At 43.0% G+C, this 15,855-nt stretch overlaps 1 protein-coding gene across 1 annotated transcript in view; it reads right to left on the reverse strand.

The window, feature by feature from the left end:
• Positions 1-14,419, reverse strand: part of GATA5 (GATA binding protein 5) — a 35,299-nt gene extending 20,880 nt beyond the window's left edge. The window contains exons 1-2 of the mRNA XM_033153695.1: positions 14,354-14,419; positions 6,622-7,292 (exon numbers count right to left, since the gene is read on the reverse strand). Coding sequence (XP_033009586.1) covers positions 6,622-7,156 — 535 coding nt within the window. The 5' untranslated portion in view covers positions 7,157-7,292; positions 14,354-14,419. The remainder of the gene's footprint in view (positions 1-6,621; positions 7,293-14,353) is intronic.
• Positions 14,420-15,855: the final 1,436 nt, after the last annotated feature.

Below are 15,855 nucleotides of genomic sequence, written 5' to 3' on the forward strand. Positions count from 1 at the left end.
GGTTATTTGTGGGGCATAGGAATTCGTTCATTATTTTTTTCCAAAATATAGTCCGGCCAAAACAAGGTCTGAGGGACAGTGGACCGGCCCCCTGCTGCAAAAGTTTGCTGACCCCTACTTCCTGATTAAGGGTGCAATCCTAAATGCACTGGAATGTAGAACTGAAATAAGGATTTGCATTTTGAGTAAGTGCAGAGGACTGCACTGTCGAGAATGCTGATTCTAGTCACTGAACTAGAACAATGATACATAAACGGGGGGGGGGAATGTATTGATTTGATATGAGAATTATAAATATGCTTAACAGTTGATATGACTTTTAATCTAACCTAGCACCCCTATCCAAAGACAAGTCATTTCAAATATCTAAATAATTTAGTTGATCACTTGTTTGATGGGGTTAATCTGTTACAGCTCAACAATTTCTGTAACACAATAAAATAAAACCTCAGTAGAAGTATGGCTGTACAAAATGATCAGTAGACTGAAGTCTGTAACTTGGATTGCAAAACTGGTACTAACTTTTTCTATATAAGAGTTTAAAATATACAAATGTGATGTGGGGTTTGATGCCATCCACAATACGTCATATTCCAGGTAGTCACTCTGGAAAATCAACAGTCTTCAGTCATTTATTTCAACGGTCCTCCTCTAAGCATGATTTAGGAATACAATTCATACTTTCAATGACTCTGATCTCTGCAAGCTCAGAAAAGAGAATAAGCAAGTGAAAAACTGGTGGTTATGTTTGGAAGGAGTTCTTAATGACACGCTCCTTTGCAATTTAATATACTGATTTAAACAACTGAGAAAATTCCAAATGTGAGTAGCAGGAAGGGGAAAGACATGGCATTTTGATACTGATGGAAGTGTAAAGGGACCCAACTTTTTGTTATTGTTGTTACAATGTGAAAATTCCTTGCAGGTTGAAAATGTTGCATTTTTCCACTTTCACATCCAGAATTATTTCACACACCGCCCTGGACACTTCTGTTGAAGATCAGTTTAGAATTTAAGGAAATGGTGTACACAAATAGTACATAGAATTTCAGCCTACTAGCCCCACAGAATTAAGTAACACGTTCAACTCACTTCTTATGTGCTTATTCGAAAGTAAATTCCACTTTTAGGAAATTTGTGTTCAGGGATCTACTCCCAGATCACCTAGGCACAGGATTAACAGTCTTATTGTCTACTAAACACCCATATTATTATTATTTTGTAAATCCTAAACTGCAAGCCTGAACCTCCATACATTTTTGGGAGTGTAGATTAATACTGCAATAAATTAAACCTATTTCGAAGTAAAAAAAAAATCCAGTGGTTTAATTAGGGCTGCAGTCTTCTATCACTTACTTGAGAGTAAATCCCATTGAAGACAGTGGGATTTCTGAATAAAAATGCACAGGACCTGTCTAAACTACAGGTTGCAGCTCCTAAATATAGAAACAATGCCTTTTGGGAATCCAGCTATGCTAGGGAGACCTGGTTCGGTAATCCAGCTGCACTGAAAGGGCAGCGGCGAATTCACATCACAAAGAGCTCTTTGCTTGTTTCTTTTATTCGAATGCGAAAATATTCCCAGCGATGAAAAGTAGGAGAAAGGCAGTGTTTAGAATGGCCTTCTCCGGTGCGGGGGATGGGGGTGGGATTTGGGCCAAACAACCCCCCAAATCTTACTCCCGAAGCCTTTCCGTTCACTCTGGCGGTGGGACTCAAGGTTAAAGCACTTTTTCTCCTTTTAAGACTCGAGGACTAATTCTGCTTTGTTCTTAGGATAAAGATAAAGGGCGGAGAAAAGCAGAGACAGGGCCATCCAACCAAGATAACAAAAGATTAAGTCGTCTTTCAAAAGGACTCAAAAGAGACTTCGGAACATAAAACCCAAATGAAGGGACAGTTGCAGGAACCAGATCGAGGCGGGTTTTATTAGCCAAGCGCCTGCTTAAGAAAGTGCGCTTTATTGAGATTCTTTTCTGTTTCTGTTTTGTTTTGTTTTTTTGTAAGAAAAAAAGAAAAAGAAAAGCAGTGTGAACCCAAAGCGAAGCGAAGCGGCTTTGATGGTCCTGTGGCTGGGCGGTTTTGAGCGGGTGTTGATGGATGGTGCCACGGAGCACGTAGCCGGGGAGGGCGAGAGATTTGTTTGGGCGAAGGCGAATTAGGAGCCTTGGAGTCTGTTCAGATCTCAACTCATTTACCCCAATAAATTACTTTTAAAAGGCGAAACGGCTGTAAATCTGCTCACCTCATTTAAACACCAAACAGCGTCACCTCTGAAAGCTGCACAACATGGATATTGTGGAGGGAGGCAGATTACTCCGGGCGCCCCAAACCACCGCTGTTATTTCTGACTCCACGGGGAAAGTGTGAACCCCGTGGCTCTTTCATAGCGTATATGTGACTATAGAAAGGCTATTCACCAAGGCAGCTTTTGGAAGGGCGCAACAACGAAAAATCTTTTCCCTTCTGAAGTTTTGCAAGGAAGGGTTTGGGAAGAGAGAAAAGGGTTTGGGAAGCAACGAATCCCGGCAAAATCGAGGGCTAGTTGTGGAATAGAATGTAAGAATCCTCTGCCTGCTTAATTAGGAGTAAGCCTAACTGAATTCAGCGGATTTACAGTCAAGTACAGACCAGACTATGTGGCATCAAGTTACAGATATAAAAGTTATTGCATGTGTATTGGAGACTAGCCCTCATTTTCCTTCGGATTGTCAATCTTCCATTGTCAGTCGCCGTCCTTGTAACTTTAAGCATCAAACTTTGAGCCATAATCCAATCCAGTAGAAACACCCACCAATTTAAAACTGGAATTCAGAGCCCTGTTTTGAAATGATTCTTTTAAAGTGACAGATAAAATCTCAGGGAACTGGATTTTAAGTTAAATGTCCAAAGAACAGAAGATGGGAAGTTTTCAGCGCTGCAGATTAAAAATAGGACCTTCATGTGAAGAGGGCCACATCTTTCTATTTTTATGTTAACAGGTGACAGATAACAAGAAATGTTATCAGAAAGTCAAAATCCTCACCCAGCACCACGTTACTACAACTACTGTACAACCTTCCCAAAATATTCCCAGGAGAAATCTCAATTGCCTCCCAGCCCAATGGGACAATATGCTATTATCCTAAAATATGCTGCAATGGCATAGAAAATAGTTGATAGCATAGTGCTAGTCCCCATGCTAAATCAAGACTTCCCAATTCCATTCTGAAATTGAGGTAAAAATTCCCTACCGATGGTAATTGTGCAGTTGTTCATTCAAAAGAAATAGAGATGTGCACACTTTCACCCACCCACACAGACCCAATCCATGTGCAAAGCAAAGCAAGGCCAAAGTTTGATATAGATGAGCATTTGACCCCAGAATTCCTTCCCATTTGCGCTGCTCTTGATGGGGGTAAAGATCTAAGGGCAATATGCTGATGAGGCACAGCCGCTAGCATGGAACACTCCATCCCTAGTTCAGATCTCGAAGTCATGAACAGAAAACCAGACTTAGGCACAAGTGCCCTGCATGCAAATCAGCGCCAGCTTGCTTCCAAATGAACAGTGGCTTCAGGCTAGAGCAGTGGTGTGCAGTGAAATTTTTCACAGGGGAACAGTTAGGCCAGAGGCACCAGCTTGCAGGGGCGATGGGGTGGGGGAGTCACACGCGGCAGGCCTCTGATAAGATGCTGCAGCCCTCCTGCCTTCCATCCCAAAGCCAGAAAGGTGAAGGGAGAGCTCTTGGACCCTGTTGGAGCATCATGCCTCCCTCCCTGAGCCAGGCAGAATCTTCCAGGCTTTGGAAGGGGGAAGCCATGTTTTGATACTTTAATTTACCAGGAACATTTAGAGGGCTGGTCTAGTCCCCATAGTCCACTTGACTGCACACCACTGGGCTAGATCCTGCACTCTCAGTCTTGTGTCAACCCCATTGCTATCTGCATTCGTAGAAATGCTTCTGAAGTGCTATGAACATTGGATACAGTGTAGTGCAGGCATAGGCAACCTTCGGCTCTCCAGATGTTTTGGCCTACAACTCCCATGATCCCTAGCTAACAGGACCAGTGGTCAGGGATGGTGGGAATTGTAGTCTGAAACATCTGGAGAGCCGAAGGTTGCCTATGCCTGGTGTAGTGTGATACAATACAGAGCATTGCCATCAAAGCCTTTTCTCCCTCTTGGGGGCAGTTTCATACATTAACACACATACACCCCACATACTGTATAGAAAGGCACTTTGCCTAGGAAACAGCGTAACACCTGAACAGATGTAACGACATGGAGCAATTGCGCACTGAGCAAAATGCACATAGGTTTATGAATATATCGAAAGCTACTGCCAGCCAAAATATATCCAGCACACGAGCGCTTACTGAGAGACAAGCAGATGAATTCATTGCCTGGAACAATCTACGTTGCTCCTTCCCATATAGGGCTTGAAAATTATCCAAGTGTTTTTTTCTCAAGCTCCTTTGCATCTGAACACTAACCACAGTGATCAGGCACATATTCTAAACCGAAGGGTTCCCGTATATTGCCCGTCTGCAGCCACACCAAGGACAGAATTTGGCTTCCAAAGCCACGTCCCATGCACACAGAACCCCAGAAATAGTTCTTACCATTTCCAAGCCAAGGCAGCATTTGCTGGAGATTCTTGAATGTTAGGGTGTGGGGAGGATTTGTCTTGGCCAAAACTTTCATTCTTCCAATATGCCATGTTTGCTACATCTCATCCCTCTCTGCAGTGCCCCCATTTACAACACTACCTCTAGCAGATTATTCCATAAAGGGAGACTTATTATTTTTAAAATGAATGATGTAGTTATGTATGCACCCACATAAAACAGACAAAAAAATCCAGGACAAACTTTCAAGCCAATTTTAAACCAGTTAAAGAACACCAAGAGAGCCATCAATCTAGTTCAGCTTTCCAATTTCAACACTGTTGACTCAAATGCCTTCTTGCCTTGTGGTGGGCTTTCCAGATGAGTCAAGGGCAGCCAACATAGCCAATGTCACTCAGACACCTCTTGGAAGCTTCTTCTTCTTAAAAAAATCCACTTTTCACACACCTATAATTTCCAGCGGACCTTAGAGGAGAACCAATTACGAATCAACTAGATACTGGTTTCAGTACAGCCTTAAAGCACCCTTAGGCCATGGGTGGTGACTTTCTGCCCCTCTGGATGTTGCTGGACTCCAGCTCCCATCATCCCTCACCCTCTGGCCATGCTGGCTGGGGCTGATGGGAGTTTGAGTCCAAAAAGATCTAGAGGACCATAGTTTCCCCATCCCTGCCTTTGACTACATGTACTTTTTGACTCAAAGTGGATTTGCTGAATTTTCCAGGTTCTGGAACTGGGGTGGGTTTGCTTATGATAAATTAAGACGAGAGACAAACAGACATGTACTGAACACAGTGAGATACACTCAACAAAGAATGCCAGGTCAAACCATGGCTTAGTACAAACAAGCAAACATGCAGACTTCTGGAAATGAGATGGTGGCTGTTTTGATCTTCCAGTCATTCTGCTGCTACATCGAGAGAAACCATGGTTTGGCTTAGTTGCATGTTGCCCGAACCCAAGCTTGTGGTTTAACACTCCCAGACAAAACGTAAGGACAGATTTTGGTTACAGCTCATGGTTTATCAGAAGTGAGGTAAACCACAACCATGGGATTGGATGATGCACTAAGCCAAACCATGGCTTTACTCAGTGCAAGGGCAGAAGCAAAACAACTCTGGCTGACACTTTGGGAGCCTGTGTGTTTTCTCATTCGTGTTATTATGCCACCATTCAGATTCATGTTATTCAGCTTTTCTGTTCAGCCTCTCCATGGTCAGGAATCACAAGACAGAGAAACACTTCAGTCTCTCAGGACATGCTATACAAGATCTCAAAGTAGCTGTCTTATTACAAAGGAATTTCAGAAATAGACTGGAAAGAGAAGTTGCTGAATTGCAACATTACCAAACTTAAAACCATGGAGAGACCTGGTCTGAATAGAGACATTAGATTCTTGTCTCATTATACATGATATTTTTAGCCATCTCACCCCTTGCTTTTTCCTGTAAGACCAATTGCAGTCGTTAACAGTCGTCAACAGGTTTACCACACCTATCAGCCAACATGAGTCTGACCAAACTGCAGGAAGCAGTGGAAGACAGGAGTGCCTGGCGTGCTCTGGTCCATGGGGTCACGAAGAGTCGGACACAACTAAACGACTAAACAACAAATCAGCCAATCACCCATTCCCACTACCCTTCTGAGTAATACCCCTCCCCACCCTCTCACTATATATAAGAGTCTTGTGACTTCTGTCCAGTGTATCTGAAGAAGTGTGCATGCACACGAAAGCTCATACCAAGAACAAACTTAGTTGGTCTCTAAGGAGCTACTGGAAAGAAATTTTTTGTTTGTTTGTTTCGTCAACAACTGTTGTTTTAAATTACTTTCTTTTGACCCAAGTGCTCAGAAAAAACCTGCCAAAAATCTTTCTATAACTTCTACTTTTAGTTAAGTATCTTTACTTATTCACTTGATTTAGGGGCCCAGCTGTCCCCCTGGCCCCCTAGTTATACCCATGGGTCTCTTCCGACTCCACAATTCTAGTAGTGGGAGTTACGATACATACCAAATGTGGGTCTCCGGCCAGGCAAGCCCCCCTGTCGCGTCTGAAGGCTGTGCAAGACGCTGCTCTCAAAGTGCCCCGCAGTCCAAGATGGCGGCATCTCCGCAGAGCTGACGTAAGCCCCGGGATAAGGGCTGGAGTAGGACCCGTTGACCGAGCGCACCAGAGCATTGCCATACTGGTCGCGCCCCCCGGTGCCCAACAACAAGGGGCTCTGGTAGCCTGCCTCTCGTCCGGCACCGCTACCGCCAGGGGGGCTGTGGGAGTAGGAGAAGCCGGGCGGTGCGTGAGGGCTGCTGGCGTTGAAGTGCGAGGCCTCGGCGCTGGCCGGCTGCGCCCATCCTGGGTGGCTGCTCAGGGGGTGGCCCTGGTGGGCAGGTTCGCAGCTCTGCAGGTAAGGCAGGCTCTGGAGCATGGAAGGCATCCGGCTGGTGGGAACGTAGACGGCAGGGCTGGCTGGCGAGTGCAGGAAGTTGCTGGAGTCGTGGGAGTATGCCGATTGGCCAGGGTTGGGGGCAAGAGTTATGCTCTGGTACATTTTGTATCCTTCAAGGCAGGAGGAGCGCAGCTGGTGGGGCACAAATAAGGCAGTTGGACGGCAAGCGCCGGAGGTTTGACATGAAGAACTCGGCTAATCCTCCCACACCGGTACAACTGAAGCAGCTTTCAGGCACCTGGAAAACAGGAGAGAGGAGAAATAAAGAGATGCTTTTGAGTCCTGTATCTTGGCTCCTTCTAGCAAATGACAAGTTGCTTCATCCAGACTTTTCCATCCCCCCTCTTTTGCTCATCTGTCAGCTACATAAAAGAAATTATTCAAAACAAAATAGAAAATATTTTTTTCCCCTTCCAGTAGCACCTTAGAGACCAACTAAGTTTGTTCTTAGTATGAGCTTTCATACCAAGAAATGCACACGAAAGCTCATACCAAGAACAAACTTAGTTGGTCTCTAAGGTGCTACTGGAAGGATTCCCCCCCCCCTATTTTGTTTTGACTAACACGGCTACCTACCTGTAACTGGAATTATTCAAAATATTCACTCTAGGGTACCATCCAGCTGTTCTTCTATCTGCTAAGCCATATTTACCCAATCTTCAGACCCAAATGTCTCAAATTCATTCATTTTCCTTTGCACATAAGAAGTCAAAAATGGGTTCTCTAATTATTATTATTAGTAAATGTGAACAATGATTTTTCTCTAATCAAACATATCAGTTTTGCTTCCCATAGCTTCCATCCCTGCCCTGAAAACTTAGCAAGAGTGGTTTGAACATCACAGCAAAGGTGGGAAGGAAGACCGGAACTTATAGCATTTGGGGAGTGTTCAACATTTTTAAAATGTCATTTGCTCACATGTTTTAACAGCAGCTTGACCGTAGAAGATAATCAGTTAGTAAAACGTCTCCTAAAAAAACCTTACTTAACTGGAGATTATTTTTTTGTATCAATGACTTGAAAAGGGCTGGTAAAATTTCCATTTACATATCAGCACATTTCCATTTACATATCCCAGCATATTGTCGTTTTTTTATCCCTTTGTCTAACTAGGTCAGGGTAGCAAACATGCAGATACCCCATTGCTGTTGCCATTTTTAAATTATGAAATGTACAACTTCATTACTCAGTAAGGGCAGCATAAAGCTAAGAAAATATAAACTATATAATTAAGGGAAAAGGTAAGATCTTCACAATATCCCTGTGAGGTCAGTTAGGTTCAGAGGGTGAATGGCTTAGGTCACCTAGAAAGCCAGTGTGGTGTAGTGGTTAAGAACAGTAGACTTGTAATCTGGTGAACCGGGTTTGCGTCTCCGCTCCTCCACATCCAGCTGCTGGGTGACCTTGGGCTAGTCACACTTCTCTGAAGTCTCTCAGCCCCACTCACCTCACAGAGTGTTTGTTGTGGGGGAGGAAGGGAAAGGAGAATGTTAGCCGCTTTGAGACTCCTTCGGGTAGTGATAAAGCAGGATATCAAATCCAAACTCCTCTTCTTTATTGCTAAGGGCAAAGGGATGGACAACTCTGTCCTGGACACCAGCCAGCCAGTTCTGAAGTGGCTGAAGCACTTTTGGCAATCAGAAGCCAGAGGAAAGACATTTGCAGCTCACTGATGCCCTCCATTCATGTATATTTGGAAGTAAGGCCCACAGAATTCAAAAAGGCTTGCTCCCAAGAAAGTCTGCAAAGGATTGCTTCCCCAGATCTGGATCCTGGTGCAGCTCACAAGCCACTAAACATCAAACTCATGTAGATTCCAGTTATCCCTATACTACACACCCCCAGTGTATAATCAACACTATGGTGACTTCAATTTCTTTATCCCTACCCAGCATTATCCCACTGAGCCCCATAGGGGTTATGTTGCAATGAATGAGTTGAGGATTACAGCCCGCATCTGTAGTCTGACAGACGGAAAGAGAAGTGGAACAATTGGCTATTTTTAAAAGTATTTTAAAAACAATGCAAGAATGCATTGTTCGTGCCCTAACAGCAAATTCTTTTGCGAGGCTACATGGAATGTAGACCCACCCATGTCAGTGGTGCTTACCCCCTAGCAAGTGTGCACTGCAGTCTCCAAGCACACTTCCTGACAGGGCTTTACACAGGGAGCAAGTGGCAGTGAGCTCAAGCCTACTCATTTTGAAGTAGTCCTATCACCCTCGTAAGAACAGCCTCCTGGATCAGGCCAATGGCCCTTTTCTTTTTTTTTTCTTTTTTTAGAAGAATTTATTAGCATTTTCATAATACAACACAAACCCAGACCCACACCTACAAATACAAAACAATTACAAATACACATAATGCCAGGATTCTTCTTCTTGTTTATATACCTAAAAAAAATTCTATTTCCGAATCTTGACGTTTGACTCCCCCTGCCTTTTCACCTTCGGTTTTAAATCCATATTTTACTTTCTTAACACCTTTTCTCTATAAAAAATTTTTTAACTTAAATTAAAGATAACACAATTATCTTCATCATCCTATTATATCATAAATCTTAACAGAATATTCTTATAAAAACTAAACTTATTTCTTCTGTCCATTATCATGCTGCTTTAACTTAAAATCCAATATCCCCTTACTTATTCAAAATAAACTTATTCTTAACAAGCTTCACTCTCCGGTTTCAGATACCATAGCAAACCATTTGGGTTTTACATTTAGTGCTTCATCCCACCCCCCCTCTATCCATTGTCTTTCTCTGTCTTTCGCCGGAACCAATCCTCGAGATGTCTTCTTTTACCAAGTGTCCACAGATCCAGGCAGTATTCACAACAGACCTTGCATCGAGTTTCAGGGTACACATCACATCTTTTCTAGGCTCCTCCGTTTCTTTGTACCATACTTCTTCTTCTTGTAGATATCTTAACTCCATGTCCCTTGCCCCCGAGCTCCCACCTCGGGGTCTGGATATTGTAAATTTTCCCGTTCCAGGGCTGCCAATGGCCCTTTTCGTCCAGTATCCTGTTTTCACAGTGGCCAATGGGAACCCCAAAGCAGAACCCAAGTACCACGGCAGTTGGTTTACTCTAGAAGTAGTAGCTGAATCCACTGTGAGATGCTCCATAGGAAGCGATTGGCAAATGAAGTATTAGAGTTGCAGCTACTACAAGCAGATGCATTGAAGAGCCTTGTGGCATCTTAAAGGCTAACAAATTTACTGTGACATAAACTTTCGAGGACGGGGGATCCACTTCATATGCCATACGGCAGGAATTTGCTCTATTCAGAAGTTGTGAATTGAAGCATAACAGCATTCCGACTTTTAAGTGATTTTTTATTTATTTCATAAATATAATTTATGAACAAAATGTCACATGGAACCCATTTGAGGCTCGAGAATGACACACTTAACCAGATGAAATATCCTCTTCAGCTGTGAGTGAATTGATCCATCTATTACGAATTAACCAAGAGCAACCACTGTCATCCAGATAAGGTTCTTCCTTGCCACCAAGTTGAAAAGCTTATCTCTTACAAATACTTCTGGTGAGTATGGGGAACACATTTGCATGACATGTGTCCATATAAAATTATTAAGTGAAAGCAGTGGTGCTCTTTGGGACACACACACACACACGGGTCATAAGCACCACCATATCACAGTAACCTCCCCTAAACCCTCAGAATAGAACAGACTACCAAAAAGAAGCAAAAAGAAGCACAATCCTCTGCATGTTTATTGTTACTATTAATGATAATTAATTAATTTTTATAACTCCTCCCAAAGGAGCTCAGTTTACCATCTGTTAGGAATGCAAAGGATTACAGCCCTTTATACACACACATGGTCAAAAACTTCAGAATAAGAAATAGAAACACTTAGCACACAAATAACATGTGGCATTCACACCCAGAATATATATAGAGAGAGAGAACATATAAAACCAAAATACAGTGAGCTGTGAGTGTTTAAGTGACACCAGGAATCTATTCAGAAGAAGTTGCTTTTGGAAGGCCAGGTTCCAGGAAGGAACAAGGAGAGGCCCAACAGATAATTAGGCCAGTGGATTGTGTGCTAACTGATGCCCCAGCCTCCAAGTTCATTCTGAAGTAAAGTACTGTATGGACGGTGGAAGTCACTGTATAGACTATTTGTATGGAACTGTATAGATTATTTGTATGGAACTGCAGCAATGCAGGGAGGAATATAGGAAAGATTTAAAAAAAAAAGTTGAATAATGTGTAACTAGAATTAATTACTGCTTTTTGTTTCTTTTGTTTGTATCTCTCTTGCATTGGAAGAAGTTACCTACGTGACTATACACTTAGTCTTACTTTTTCTTTTTCTTTTCTTTCTTCCTTCCCCTTTTCCTGCTTTTTGTGGTTCTTATTTTTGTTTTTTGTTTTTGGTTTGTTTGTTTTTTACCTTGTGTGGTTGTTATTCCTTTGTATTTGTATCTGCGAAAGGTTTTTATATTCGTTGTGAAATTGTTAAATCTAAATCTAAATAAAGTTGATATTCAAGACAAAAAAAAAGTTCATTTACACCCTGGGTTCTAAAAGCGCTGTCAGGGTTAAGTTGCACCGGCCCAGATGGATAATGAAGCCGGTTTAGAACCACATTCCACATTGCCCAGAGCTGTCAACCTTCCTTTTTTTTGCAATGGGAAACACGCTGAAATAAGGGAATTTCCTGCAAAAAAGGGAAAGTTGACAGCTATGCATTGCCCGGTTGTGGTGAATGCACTGCACTGATATAAATGCAAGCCAGAAATAGGATTATTTCTGTGCACTGAACTACATCCAAAAGCTCAGCCTGTAACATTTAGACAGAAAGCTAGCAGCTTAACAGGATACACTGCAACACAGTCACTCTTAACCGAGTTTGGAATTGGGCTAAGTACTAACAATTAATCCTGCATGCTCCCAGTATCCACAGTAGATTTTGTCCTAATCATCACATATATGTGTAAATAAGTCCCACTTTTTTGAAAAGAACCAGGTTGCAGGTAAGTGGATGTAGAATTTTTCTCTTCAAAGCAGTTATAAACTGGCGTCAGAGTTTGCCACCACAGATGTAGTAACAAATTGCATTTAAAAAATAAATATTAGTACTGTAATATTACTGCTGCTAAGACTATTTGCAGATGATTTCTTTTTAATTGTTTTTATTAGGGATTTTCTTGGGTTATGATTTCTATGCCAGTCTACTCAGGAGCAGGGCCTAAATTCAATTAGTTGCCTCCCATTTGCTTGAACCATGCTCTATGCCATTTACAAGGAAAGAAGTCGTGGCTAATTTGGTGAGCCATTTTTTTTGCAAAGGATTGGACCCAGAACTTTGGAAGGAAACCCCAAGTGTTATCATCTAGGGTTTCATAGTTCTTGGAACACTCTTGAATTATTTATCCTCTCTCCCCTGCCCATAATGGTTTGGATAATTCATTGGATAATCTGTGAAAGCGCTCCCCCAAAATACACTACTATCCTAATAATCCCTTGCCACCCTAATGAAAATTAAGAGGGGCGGGGGAACCAGAAGCACTAAATCCACTTCCACTAGAAGGAGACATTAAAATACAGACTTCCAAACCAACCCCAAAACCTCATCCCACATATAAAAAGCAACACTCTGCTAGAACATTTCAGAGAGCTAGGGGTGAGTTAAGAGTGCTGGACTAGGAATTGCCGGAGGTGAGGGTGGACTGTGTTCAAATTGCACTCAGCCAAAAAGCTACAGTACTTGAGTGACCTTGGGAATGGGTGCTTAACCTATGGTTCTTTTTAAAGTTTCAAAAGGCAAATAAAGAAATAAGAGTAGTTGAAGGATGAGGAGGTGAAGAAACTTAGAATAAGTACAGTCCTCTGAATGTTTACACGGAAGCAAATCTCAGCTCTTGTCCAAAAAAGAAAGAAAGAATAAAAATTGGAAAAATGGATAAAATGAAAATAGCAGAAACCCTTTTGAAGAGTTCAGTAGGAAATCCAGATCTGTGATCCATCACATATTCAAAAAATATATAGGGAAACCCCCACCCCCCAATGCCCTGCAAATTAACATTGCAGTTCGAGGGCATCAGTATTTTAATTTCACTAAAATAATTTTATGCAATACAAAATAGCAGCAATCTTTCTGACGTAGTTAGCGGGTTTTGGCTGCTGAAACACAGGAACTAAAGCAGGACGCGTTACTACGGAATGCCGACTTAAACCTACACCTATAACATTTTACTCCAAAGTAAACCTCTGGTCTTAAGAAGCTCGTCAGCTTTACTGTGCTGCTGCGATCTCGGCTGCAGTCCCATTCACTCGGAAGTAAGGGCTATCGTTGAAATTAAATGGGATTTCCAGTGTGCCAACCTGGAGGATCTCTCGAACAGATTCGAGTTTATTTCCTATGAACTGTAGGATCGATAATCAATTTCGCTGCCCTACGCAAGTTTCCTTGCGGAAACAAGAGTTCCCCAGATTACTTTCGAGGATTAGAATCCCACTGACTTCAGAAGAACTTACTTCCGAGTAAAGCATAGCTTGGCTCCATGTTTACCAGGAAGTAAAAAAATAAAAAAATAAAAATAATCCGAGGAAGAAGCGCTACTTGCTGACGGCTTAGCTTTTTATTAAAAAGCACACATACTGAACACACTGAATTCCAACTCAGAATTAAGCGGTTCACGATAGCATGATGTACTCCGAAGTCAGTCCAATTGCGCTTAACTCCGAATTAAAACTCGAATAGGATCCGCAAGATCAGATTGCAATGTTTTGGGATTGTTTTTTTTTTTTTCACGGATACATGCAAAGGTTCTAAAGAAGTAAAAAACCATTAAAGCTAAAACGGGACGTAAAAATCTCCAATGTAATTTGCTTTTAGGATTCGGGTGGACCCAAGGAGAACAAGTTCAGTAAAGGGGATCGGCAGCGACGGCGGCGAGATAGATCCCCTTCGAGATCTATCTAATGGGGAAGAGGAATGCTTCCTAGGCCCATCCCATATAACCAATCCTCTCTTTAAACGGGGGGAGGGCGTCTTCACCCTATCAGTTCTTCTGTAGGAAAACATTATCTGAACAGGGTTCCCCCACCCTTACCAAAAAGAAAAGAAAAAAGATAGGGAAATCAGGAAACTCGTAAATCACAGACACGGTTATCAATAGTGGGTCTTTGCAGAGCTAATATAGCCCCCCCTCCTCCCGCCGTTCGTTCCCTTTCCCCACTTCTCCGAGTGTGGCATTATCTGGGAAGATAAGCCCAGCTTGCACGAGAGATAATTTTAGAGAGAGGGATACTTACGCAGGAGCAGGCAAGCTTCTGAGCTGAGACGATTCGAAACAAAGTATAAGAATTAAAAAAAAAAAACCCAAAGGGTAAAAAAAATCCCAGGCAAAAGGAAAAGAGTTTGTGCGTGCAAAGGGTGTCTAATCCCAGTATCTCCCCTCACCCCCCTAAAAAAAATGCAAAAGGGGGTCTCTTGCTCAGCAGCCCATCCCTTTGAAGCGCGGCTCTGCTGCGTCGCCGCTGCTCCGGCTGCGCCTCTTATCTCTGATCCGCTGCGCTGATAGCTGCTGGGGACCCGGCTCGCCTATCGCGCCTGGAGACGAGCTCCTCTCTCGCCTAATCTCGGCCTTAAAGTGATTCCCTTCATCTGCGGCTCGGCCCCTTTACGGCCGGGGAGAGGGGGCCGCGTCACGTGACCGCCCCCCCCCTCCTGGCAAGCTGGAGAGAGAGAGAGAGGCATGTAGGGCAAGGTTGGGTGGCGAGGAAAAAAGGAGGAGGAAAAAATTGTTAGGGAGATTTCCCTGCCCCAAAGCCAGAAAGTAATTTAAGGGGATTTTTATTTTTTATTTTTTTTAAAAGCAGGGTATGGATTTTTCTTGCATTGCCAAGGCCTCTTGATTTCTCCCTCGATTATTTCCTTTTCAGAGCTGCCTCCTCCCTGAGGAAGTCGTGCGCGCTTGTGAATATACAGTACATGAAAGCACATCTCCACCCGCCTCGCCCAAAGAAGCGCGGGAACTGTAGTTTGTTCAGGGTGCCCGGAATGGTAGCTCGGGGGGAACTACAGTTTATTCCCAGGGTTCTTCATGTATATATGGAGAAATTGGCTTTTAAATGTCTGATGTGCTTGGAGGTTACTTGATAGAATGGATTGCCAATCTGTTACCTCCCCACCACGAAAGGGACGGGGGAGACCTACCTTAGTTACGGTTCTGATAGCATTTTTAAGACGGATTGCTCCGGAATTGTGGCCCCTGATGTCACCTCCAGCTTCGATGAGAATCAATTTCCATAATTAAAACTGCGGTTGGGCGGGGGGGGGCGGAATTTGAAGGCTATAACCCTTAAACACCCTTGCGTGGAAATAAATCCCTTGGACTTCTAGCTGAGTCAACAACGCAGTTAGAGTCGTGCTACGTTTATTACTTCTGGGAAATCTTATTAACATCAATGGGACTTTGAAAGGGTTATTCTCTCTCCCCAATCTCTTAGCAGCAGCCCCCCCCCCATTACTTTCCTCTGTTCTGACCGTTCACCTCTATTTTGGCGACATCTCTCCCCCCCCTCCACACACACCTTTTGCTATCCTTTCTTGTCGACGTTTTCCTTAAGTTCTAACTTTTTCGTACCATTAAATCCCAGTTATTCCGTATTGGCTCCCCGTTTGAATTCTCTGGAACTGACATGCATCCTATATATCTGCAAATTCTCTCAATCTAAGGCAACTAAACCATCCCCCACGCTTAAAAAGTGACTCGAATTAAACCGGCTTTAATTGTGAGAGAGCAGCCTTGCTA

This window comes from Lacerta agilis, chromosome 6, assembly GCF_009819535.1.
Source record: "Lacerta agilis isolate rLacAgi1 chromosome 6, rLacAgi1.pri, whole genome shotgun sequence".
NCBI lineage: Eukaryota > Metazoa > Chordata > Lepidosauria > Squamata > Lacertidae > Lacerta > Lacerta agilis.